The following is an 11,885-nucleotide window of genomic DNA, read 5'->3' as shown; positions in this document are numbered from 1 at the left end:
TGTTCACCCCCCTAACCACTTAATAACCAAGTCAATTTCTTTTGTTTTCCTCATAACTTTCTGCTTAAAAAATAAATTATCGCATATTTTTTCAAATAACTCCTACCATCTAACTAACCATATCAAACAAAATTATTTGTGACACTTTAAAGTGCATTCATTATTTTCATTATTGCATAATATAACTTCACTTATATTATGCAGAATCTGTTGGTTAATTCAACTATATTGTCACTTAATCATTTGGGAACATGAAAACAAAAGCAATAGAGCAAAGGCAACAGAGAGACAAAGTCAAACTGTGTTACTTACTGCCAGAAGGTGAGCTGAAAACATAATCAAATCTTTAACATAAAGTTTGTAGTAAAATTTCAAACTAACCTAAAACATTGATATAAACCTAACCTAAAACATGATCATTGAATGCATAACCTCCTTCAGAGGGTTCTCTAAGGAGTTCAAAAACTATATCAGACATAGCAGATATTAAAGCATCCAGCAGAGTTCTCTTTGATCCCGATGCTTCAACTGAATGAACTCTGTATGATGTCTCGGTAGAACTAGTTTTTAGAGGTAAGCTGCCTCAAGTTATACTTGGACAACTCCTTGTACTTTTCAACAACTCCAAGCAAGCACACGGTCTGCAAAATATGAAGAAAATAAATATCAGACATGTTTCTTTTGAACATTTCGATCTGTAAAGAGATGAGAACATATATGTTGAACAACAGGGGTGTACCACACCCTTACTGGGATAAGAAGGTGAGATACAAACAGAAAAGAACAAATCAGTTTAAGCAAGGTCTCGTGAAGGATTTCTTTGAACCTACACCTCACATTAATGAACTAAACCAAAAACAAGTCCTACACTGCTGCACATTTGATTCAGGTCTTTAAAGAAACAGAAAAGTCCTAAATAGTAGGGGTCTTTCAAACGTACTCCCTCCCCATTCTAACTTTGGAGTCTCATTTTTGTTTGTGCATAATGGACCCAATGTGGTCCAGGGGTTAACGCCATGGAAACAGACTCTTACAGACATGCAACTTAAGATTGCATAAAGTAACTGTGGTCCAGCCCTTCACCTGACCCTATTGCATGACATTAAGCTTACTGCAGCGAGTTTTTCCTTTATTTTGTTTGGGCGCAACTATTACGGTAAGGGTTGAAGTTCCAATATATTCTAAATGGAAGTGGATAAAATATTGTAAAAATAGTACTGAAAGTTGGAGCAAACTGATTCTAACATCAAAGTATTACAGTTGAAAAGACTAGCAACTCAATCCACGAAATCGAGTTAAGTTGTCTCCTTTCAAGCTATTTTTGGTATAAAGAGGAATTCACTGAAGATATAGAATCAATTTTATAACTTCTAGAACCTTTGAGGGTAGAACAAGGATGGGTTTTGCTCTTTTTGAGAATGTAAAGATGGCTCGCGGTGTACCCTTCACACCGATATATAATAATATAAGTTACCATCTCAAAAAAAAAAAAACTAGAAGAAAATATCTTGCATCAAATTCTGCTGGAAACATTCCAAACTTTACAAATAAATAGTGACAAAGGAGACTTTGTTACACTGCACGAGGCTACCTGGTTACTTTTTTTTTTTAGAAGGTAACAGTCTTGTATTATATTCCAAAAAATCAAACCTGCCACAACTTGTTACAGGTTTACTAATTACAAATGAGTATAAGGAAGATCTTTAATCCTAAATAAACAAAAATTACAAGATGCCTAAAGCATTCATTACTGATTCTAGATCTTCCATATACTCCTGTTTACACCAAAAATGAAATAAAACCAAGCAATTCATCTTGATCTTCTGAATGCTGTTACTTTTGTTCTGGAAGCATCTGAGGTTCCTCTCTTTCCACACAGACCACCAGATACAGGTGGGGATGATCTTCCATCTTTCTTTGTGAACAGAAATGTAGGCAAAGCTACTCCATATTTTCTTGGCATCACCCAAAGTAGGTCTTTCGAATTGATGAAAATGCTCCACAAAATATTAGTGATCCTACAGAGAAGAAAGAGGTGGTTGGCTGTTTCAGCCTCTTCTCCACACAGGAAACACCTAGGACTCAGTTGGATACCTCTTTTCATGAGGTTCTCCTGAGTTAAGACAGCCTGCTTCGCTAGTAGCCAAGTGAAACAGGACACTGTAGGAGGTATTTTAACTTTCCAGATAAGTTTCCATGGCCAGCCAGTAACCTGATGGGTGAAAGAGTTCAACTTTTTGTAAGCTTCCTTCACTCTGAAATTTCCGTTGCAGTTATGATTCCAAAACAATCTATCTTGGGAGGTGGAGGTTCCTTTGAATTGTTCAAGGATTCCAAAGAAATCTACTAGTCTTTGGATCTCCTAATCATTTAGGGGTCTTCTAAAACTCAAATTCCATCCCTGATTTGACCAAACTTCTGCCACAGTGCCTTTTTGTTGTTGGTTCAGAATGTAGATATCTGGGAAGAGGGTTTGTAGGGAGCCTTGTTCTAACCAGTTGTCCTACCAGAAGAAGACCTTCATGCCATTTCCTACTCTAATGCTTCAATTTTCTCTTAATTTTGGCCAAAGGTTTCTGATGGCCCTCCAGATGCTAGCTCCATAAGTACTAGTGATCATTTTGGTAGACCAGTTCTCCTCCATTTCATGCTTCTGCTTGATAAGTTCTTTCCATAGTGCTTGTTCACTAGATGCTAGTCTCCATAGCCATTTCATCATAAGGCTTTGGTTCTGAATCTTCAAATTTCTTACCCCAAGCCCTCCTTTCTTTTTGCTCCCAATCAATTCATCCCACTTAACCAAGTGGAATTTCTTAGTGTCACTATTTCCTTCCCATAGGAAATTCCTCCTTATTGCATCAAGTCTGTCAATGACCCCACCTGGGATAGGAAAGACAGACATCATGTAGGTAGGCATGGAGTCGAGAACATTATTGATGAGAGTGAGTCTCCCTCCAAGGGAGAGATATTGACTCTTCCAGTTGACCAATCTTCTTTCACACTTCTCGACCACCTCATTCCAGATTCCTGAGGACTTGCTTTCTGCTCCTAGTGGCATGCCCAAATATACGGTTGGTAAGTCACCAGTCTTTCCCCCAAGTGTACCAGCCAGAGAGATTAGATTAGTGACCTCATTCACTGGGTATATGAAGTTTTTTTCCCAATTGATATGTAGTCCTAATATGGCTTCAAATAGCACAAATATAACTCTAAGAACCATCAGTTGATTTCTGTTGGCATCACAGAAAACCTAAGTATCATCAGCATATTGTAAGTGTATGATCTCCATGTCACAACCCACCCTATTTGATACTCTGAAGCCCCTCAACCATAGTTTCTCTTGAGCAATCCTCAACATATCATTGAGTCCCTCTATAACTATAATGAATAAGAAAGAGACAGGGGATCTCCCTGTCTTAATCCTCTTCGTGAAGAGAAGAAACTTGTAGGAGAGCCATTGATGAGAACAGAATATTTCACAGTACTGATACAAGACTTTATCCATCTCATCCATCTACCACCAAAACCTCTTTTAGATAAGGTCTCCAACAAAAAAATCCAGTAGAGATGGTCATATGCTTTCTGAATGTCCAGCTTGCATAAAATGCCTGGCACCTTGCTTCTAATCCTAGAATCCACACATTCATTAGCCATCAAAATAGCATCCATGATCTGTCTTCCTATAATGAAAGCAAGTTGTTGTGTGTCCACTAGCTTGTGCATAACCTTTTTAAGCCTCTGAGTTAACACCTTGGAGATTATTTTATACACACTACCAATTAAGCTAATGGGTCTAAAATCTGTGAGTTTCTTTGCACCCATCTTTTTTGAGAATTGACGCCACATAGGTGGAGTTGAAGCTTTTCTCAAACAAAGATCTCTCCTGGAAATTTTTAACTACAGCAATGACTTCCTCCCCAACAACCTCCCAACAGTGGGTATAGAAGGCCATGGTGTAACCATCAGGACCTGGAGCTTTGTCTCCAGCACAAAGCTTTACACCCTCCCATATCTCTTGGTTCTCAAATTCCCTCTGTAGCATCCTATTGTCTTCTTCAGAAATTTTTTGCCCTTCCCTGCAGCTACCCGAGGGTTCCATGTCTCAGTTTCAGAATATAGCTTCTGGTAGAATTCTATGATTTCTTTGTTATTAACTCTGGACCTTTGATTGCTTCACCATCCACATTTAATTCGTCAATGTTGTTGTATCTCCGGTGAGAGTTGGCTGTTTTGTGAAAGAACTTTGTGTTCTTATCTCCCTGCTTCAACCAATTAACCCTAGATCTTTGTCGCCAAGATATCTCCTCAAGTTTTGCTAAATTTTCAAACTCGATAAGGAGATCAGCCTTCAGTTGAATCTCATCCTCATTAAGAGCTCTTTGATCTTGCACTTCTTCTAATTCAGCAATTTGATTGAGAATACTCTGTTTCTGAGAGGCTAAGTTTCCTTGGGGTGTTTTACTCCATTCCCTCAATTCATCCTTAAGAGCTTTCAATTTGAAAGCTAGGATAAAGTCTGGCCTCCCTTAACATACTATAGAGCTCCACCATTCCTTCACTCTATCCAGGAAATCCTCTGTCTGTAGCCACCAATTTTCAAATTTGAAATAGGATCTCATAAGTTTCCAATTCCCACTTTGAAGCACTATGGGATTATGGTCAGAGGTAACCATGTGCAAAAATGTTTGTTTGATGTTTCTGAATACTTCATCCCATTCATCAGAGAAGAGAAATCTATCTAATCTGGATGTTGTGTCATACCTGTCCCCTTGTTACTAGACTGCATATATTCTCAAATGTTGTTGCTATTCCTGTATTGCTAGCTTCCCATTATGTTCTAATGACATATCCAATTATCTCCTATCAAAGATTCTTGATATGAATTAATCTTAGCATTTTTGAATTTGGACCTTGCTAATAGGTTCTGCATGTGCTACAGGATTGATGAACAGATTAACCACATAATGAGTAATATATAATGTTACTACTGGAATTTGAATTATGCTGTTCTTTCCATCTGAAATGGCTACGGTGATGCCTAAAGTAAAACAGGTTTCTTTTAGGACATCATTACAGGGAAGGACAAGGGTTAGTATGCATTCCAGACACTGCTTAAATCATTAAACACATGGACCTTGGGAAGAGAGTAAAATCTAGCTCTCAAGCACATTGCTCGATTGCACAAAGTCAAACTGAACTCTCTTGGGAGATACACTGAGCATAGATTCTCTTTGACAGTTTCTTCCTTTTTTGCCCTGAGCTAACTAGTAGAGTATCTTTTGCATAATGCTCTGCATCAGCATTATCAAAAGCAAAAAGCGCAAAAAAAGGGGCCCATTGGGGCTTTAAGCACAAAGCGCACTAAAAGTGAGGGCTTCAATGAAAAAAGTGCAAAGGGAGAAAAAATACAAATATATGTCAAGTCCAAGACTAACAATTATAAGCATGAATGACAAACCTATGAACAAAGAAGTTGAATAAAATAAAGTGAAATATCAATTACTTAGGCATTGCCTCTTCAGAAGAGGCCCATTGGCAAGAAAGAAGTATGCCTTAGAACCTTGATGACGACACTAAAGCCCACGTTCAGCGAGGCAAAGCCCTCAACACATTTAAAGCCTCGCTTCAGGGCTTAAGCGCACATTTGACAACACTACTTTGCATACTATCAAAAAGAGAAGATGAAAGTAAAAATTCGGACCAATCCAAGACACTCAGAACATGAGTAACTGTATGGCAGAGAAATTTGAAAAACAATAGAGCACATTTATAAGCATTAAGCAATGATATGTACCTTGACTATTTGAACCACTATGTTTATTTCAGGGTTGCTAAGATCAACTTTGTGAGGTGAAGGAACAGATTTAGCCACAGCATCAATGATTTTCATCTTATTGATTCCAGTATTTGCTCGGGATTCATAAAGCACTGCGAACTATGACAAAAATTAATTAGGCTAGAAACTTGATTCACCCTGCTAAAAATAGCAAGTTAACTGCAACATAAATGTGCACCACATATTTCCATCCTATATTCACATCTCTGACACTTATATATCAGAAAAACATTGAAAACAGAACTCCAATATCTAAAGAATAGTGGTCATTGTGCAGCTGAAAGGTTCAGGATGAATTAAGTGCAAGGCCTCTTCTAAATGCATAGCACATCCACAAAGGCAGTAATTTGTAAAGTTTCAATTCCAGGTATACGTGTCAAACATTAGACAAAGATTTTCAATTAATGGCAAGAGAAGATACTTCACAGTGAAAATAATGGTCCAGGAGGTATAAATACCTTCTTTGGACTGTCGCTTTCAGCAGGTAGGTATTTTGTAATGAGAGGTGTTATTGCTTTTCCAATTTCCTCCTCTGATGCATAACATGTTACTTCAACTGGTAACACTCGCAAGATGAACCTGTTAAAGGTTATGACATTCTTGAGTAATAGAGATTAAACAAAGTAGCCTATATGGTATATGGCATATTCCACATTTAGAATATATATGGAATAAACTCCAAAAGTAAATATACTTGCAGAGATCTACTAATAAATCTTAAGCATATGAAAGAACCTTGATACATGTTTCTTTGTCAAGGCAAGTGAGGACAGCATATGTTGAACGATTTCCTTAGGGTTGGGGTCTCCATCTTTCTTGCTCATGTGAACAAACACAACACCGTTGCAACCTGTGTCTAGGTAGCTAAAACGCCTCTGTTTGCAGAAAGAAAGCAATATGTTACAAAGATATATGCTGAGACAAATTACTAAGAATTATATTTTTTTTTCTTTGAGAAGGTTACAATTTGTATGTCTATTTCCAAACCTAATTACAGATTAAAGAGAGTACAACGGAAGATCTTCAATCCTATGACAAAATTAACAGGGATCCTAAGACATTCACAACTGATTCTAGATCTTCCATATACTCCTGTTTACACCAAAAATGAAACAACACAAGACAATTCATCTTCATCTTCTGAATAGTGTTGCTCTTATTCTGAGGACATCTAAGGTTCCTTTCTTTCCACGTTGACCACCAAATACAAGCTGGGATGATTTTCCATCTCTCCCTGTGTCCAGAGAGGTTGGCATAACTACTCTGTATCTTCAGTGTTTGAGTTACTCTCCTTGGCATCACCCACTATGTTAACTGGCTCAAACACTATGTTAACTGGCTCAGACAGTTATATCAGCCAGAGTTGGTGCTTTTAGTCTTAGATAAAATCAAATGAGAAACAACAAAAACTCAGGGCAAAAGGAGTCATTTTCTCTTCTTTTTTTTTGAAGCTAAATTGTAGGATTATTGTAAAAGATATATCAGCACTAAGATAGTGCAGTTTTGTACAAAAGTTTTAGTACAAGGGTATTCAGATAAATATATATATATATATATATATATATATACACATATACATATATAGAGAGAGAGAACTTTATTCCAGTAAATAAGACCACTTCAACCACGAAATCAAAGAAGAGGGAACAATCCCAGCCCCTTTCAGTGAGAGATTATAAAGGCATTGCATTCCATTTTGCTCAAACAGAGATGCCCTGGCCCTAACAAACATCTTCCATGAACTACAACGATAAGCAGAAGACGACACACATACACACATAAAGAAGCGAAGCCATAGTATAGACTTACATAGCATAGGAATTAAAGATTGTAGGCCTGCAGCTTACTTGAAACAATAAGAAAAACGTATATCCACTTACCTTGCTTTTGTCTCCCAACTCAGCAAGCTCAGCATCAATTAGTCTATCAATAGATTTCTCCTCTGTCTTACCAAATGCAATATTTCCAGCTTCTGCTGCTTCTTTTTCCACACATTGTTTCTTTGCAGGTGGCTCCCCAACTTCAATATCTTTCTGTTCAAGAGTATTCTCTAGCTCCTCCTTATTCTCAGTATTTCCTTGTATTAGTTCATCAGTAGAGGTGTTATCCTGGTTTTCAGGCTCGGATGCACCAGTTTTTAAGCTGTCAATCTCATCGTCAGTTTTCTCCTGATGTTGCTCAATTTTTGAAGTCTCCTCCTTGGTCTGGTCCTCGCCATTCCCATTTTCTCCATCTTCATCATCATCATCACTACTAGAAGAATCAGAATATTTGAAAACAGTCTTTTTGTTTACAGGTTTTTCTGATAATTCTACCTGTCCTAAGTTTAAATTTGTCCCCTGCACCAGCTCTTCATAAAACTGCACAAAATGTAAGGAAAAAAAATCATGGGTCGCATCTACACAACCAACAGTAAACCAATAAAAAAAACAAGAAAGCAATCTCTCTGTTTTAAGACTTCTCCACAAATCATACATCAGCCAAGCTTAAAATCTGAGCAAAGGCTTCAGAACTCATACTAAAGAGGCAAAAATAGTTTGAAGACAATTTCTTTTACAGTTTTTAATTCTTGAATGATAAATTCTCTGATTTGACATCCGTTAGATAGTAGAAAGAGCATAGGAAGTCTCATGAACAAAAACTTCCAGTACAGAAGTGTGTTTTTAGACTCTTCCTAGGCTACCTTATGAGCTTGTCCTTTCTGGTATTCTAGGCATTGAAACTCGTCTTACTAACCAACATGGAACCACGGCAACTTATTGAAGTCCAAGGAAGTAATCATCATTACACAATAACTAACTTTGCCCATTCTTTCTAACTCAAGATTCACAGCTGAGTCTGTGTTTGATCTTTTTCTGAGATAATTGTCAGCTTACAATATTCAACTAAGCACTTATTTGAGGACATGCATGAATAAAACTAACTACTTGTTTGACCACGACGAGCTAAAGAAATATGGACAGATACAACTTTACAGTGATGTCCATAGTATACACCTTCACCAACAGCCTTTAAACAGGTTCGCGGTGACAATTACCTTGCTTGTAAAGTAAGAAATATGGAATCAACTTTCACAAGAAATAAGTTGAGCAAAAGGAAAAAATATACTACATAGTATGGAAAAGCCGGTTAGACATCCTCATCCTTGATTTGTTTGGGTAAAATGTGGTTTCTTTGTTTTCTTTTTGGAGCAACATAGCAAATTTCGATGTTGAGGCCATGATTGACTTTATTAGTTCTTCACGCAACCTGTAAGAACTTCTTCACATGTTCTCTTAGTACATGAGAACATACCCTTTGATGCTAATATATAAAACAACCTTAGTTATCAGTAAATATGTGTTACAGATAAAACGTTAAAAATTTGAAAGACATTGGACCATTATGATGTCAAAAATTCATTATAGAGCAGAAGTAGAATTGCGAGAAAATGACAAAATGATCCCTTATGTTTTCAGGCAGGTTTAAAATAGTCTCGTAAATGTACACCTGAGGAACTCTGGTCCTTAAGTTTGTCAAAAATAACACTTTTTATCACCAAAACAATTTTACAAACTTTAGTTGGTAGATTTAACGGGAACTATCAAAACAAAAATTTGATTAGAAACACCAGTTCATCATATTTCAAAAATTGCAACACCAAATAATTGCACAAGATACCAGAGACGGACCAAAAAAACAGAACTTGCGCCTAAAAATTGCACCAGAAACCAGAAGATGGACCAAAAATACCAGAAACTGCAACCAAAAAAAAACTCCAAGTAGCTCTCATTAAGTAAACAATCAAAGTTGTTAAATATTTGATAAAAAATTGAAAATGCTGACTTCTGGAAAACTTAAATGACGAGAACTGCTCAGAGATATGTTCAAAAGACTACTTTAAACCTATCTCAAACATCAGGGGCCATTTTTGTCATTTTCTCATAAAATTGCGGAGAAATGGAAAATTTCACGCAATATCTAACTTGGACACTTGGATCTCCTGGGAGGAATTCAACCTGATAACTTTGAAAGGTACAAGACCTGAATTGGATGATCACCAAGAACCACAATATCCTTTTATCTTTTTAGACAGTGACAGAGCCAGAAATCCTAAAAAAGGGATTCAAAAGAAGTGCAAGAATGCCATACTTAGGACATAAAGAAATTTTTAAACCACCTTTACTCATTTAAAATTTCGGTTATATACACAGAAGATGTTTGGTGAATCCTGCCCTGTTTGCACCATCAAAATTTTGATGAAAAGGGATTCAACTGAACCCCTTTGTGAAACTTAGATCCGATGCTGCTTCTGGAGTCACTACCAATAGCAACAAACACGGTGATTTTTCTGGACATCACATTTTGGGCATGGATTTTTGCAAGTCTAATTTTAACCAATTTAGAATTAATAGAAATATTTGCAGAAACTGAATTCTATAAAAAAAAAAAAAACAAATGTCTTTCTCAATCTCGTTACTTGTACTTTGTCCATAAAGGAGGGAACTGTGATGTTCAATCAAGTAAAATATTAACTTCTCTTCCATAGATATCTAAATTTCATTTCTACAACAAGTGGGGTCGGAGGAGGGTAGAGTATACACAAACCTTACCCCTACCTTGAGAGATAGAGGGGTTGTCTCCAATAGACCACAAAGGAATAAATGGAAAAACAAGAAGACAAAGTATGCTCTAGATTCATATCTGAACAACATAAATCACCACGTCTTAATTATGTTCGAAAATTAGTCAAATTAACCCTCATAAGCAAAACAGAAAGACTGGAATGGAAGAAAGTAAATAAAGCACACATATTTAACTAGTGAATGCAGAAATGAATATGTTCACCCACACATTAAAGTAATCAACATACAGTATTTCAAGATAAGCATAAATGAAGCAACTTTAAATGGGATTTTTAGTAGCTAACCAAAGAGTTCGATTCCCCAACTCGTAATTCCCTCCCCATTAACTGCACCACCAATTTTAATTATCAAAAAAGAAAGCAACTTTAAAACTGTACATACAGAGTCGATAACATTAACAGCTTCTTGAGAGGCTTGTCGTTCCCTTCCACCGTCACATGTTATATAAAACCCTTGAACTCCTGGACGTAAAGGGTATGCACCTTTCTTCACTGATTTCTTTTTGATGCAACAAAAAAACCATAGTTAGTTACCAAATAACTTTACCAAAAAAGACAGCTTTTTTACATCTATAGATCAACAAAATAGAGAATGATTAAGGAGTCAAACATTGTTTGGACGATATCGTTGCCTATTCTTGTTGTTACTCTTCGTTTTTTGCTTTGATTTGTTGTCTGTGGCCATTGAAAACGAGAGCAAAACAGTGGCTGCAGTGGTGGAGAAGATGGACTGTAGCGAAAGGAAGAAAATTTTAGTATAAGCTATTTTTGAATTTTTGTTTAGAGAGGAAATGGATCAAAGTCCATTAAAAGACAAAGGCCCAATTAATGTTTTTGAACCTGAATGGTTATATACACATTTTAAAAGAAGGGAAAATTATATGGAATCGCAAACATTCCTAAGTAATTATATAACAGGGGTATAGTTTAATTTATTTACTTTCTATAATTATAGTTTATTCTTTTTGCTATAATTAATAGGGTCCACCACCTATTATATAACCAATAGTATAAAAACCTTTTCTTTTAATTTTGTATATAATTTTACACAAAACAATATTATCTCTCCTATTCATATTCCACCTTTTTCTCCTACAATTAATACCTCTATCCGATTTGAATTTCAAATTGTCCAAAATTCAATTACTCCCTCCCGAAGTTGAATTCAATTTTCGTAGGTACTCTAAAATTTTAGTCGTTTTCCTTTCCTTTCTTTTCTTATTCAACAATTGTATATGTATTGTGTTTCTTATGTTTTTTTATATTTTTTTATGAAATAATCGATTGTTTGTTCTTATTAGATCTCAAATTAGTCACAGAATGAATGAATCATCTTCATCTATAAGAATTACCAGAGGTATTCCATTGCATGTCAATTTTGTTGACAATTTACCATCGTTTTCAGTGGGTTTAACTCAAGATTTT

At 36.2% G+C, this 11,885-nt stretch overlaps 1 protein-coding gene across 1 annotated transcript; it reads right to left on the bottom strand.

Moving 5' to 3' along the window:
- Positions 1-291: 291 nt before the first annotated feature.
- On the bottom strand, positions 292-11,341 carry LOC101265890 (uncharacterized). Its single transcript, XM_004250862.5, has 7 exons — positions 11,071-11,341; positions 10,843-10,959; positions 7,717-8,196; positions 6,572-6,711; positions 6,295-6,415; positions 5,795-5,935; positions 292-641 (listed from the first exon to the last, which is right to left on the bottom strand). Exons 1-7 carry the CDS (start codon positions 11,143-11,145, stop codon positions 561-563), a joined length of 1,155 nt encoding a protein of 384 aa, XP_004250910.2. The 5' UTR covers positions 11,146-11,341; the 3' UTR covers positions 292-560.
- Positions 11,342-11,885: the final 544 nt, after the last annotated feature.

Source organism: Solanum lycopersicum, chromosome 11, assembly GCF_036512215.1.
Source record: "Solanum lycopersicum chromosome 11, SLM_r2.1".
NCBI classification, from domain to species: Eukaryota; Viridiplantae; Streptophyta; class Magnoliopsida; order Solanales; family Solanaceae; genus Solanum; species Solanum lycopersicum.
The sequence above is the reverse complement of the archived record's forward strand: the minus strand, read 5'-3'. Positions and strand labels throughout refer to the sequence as shown.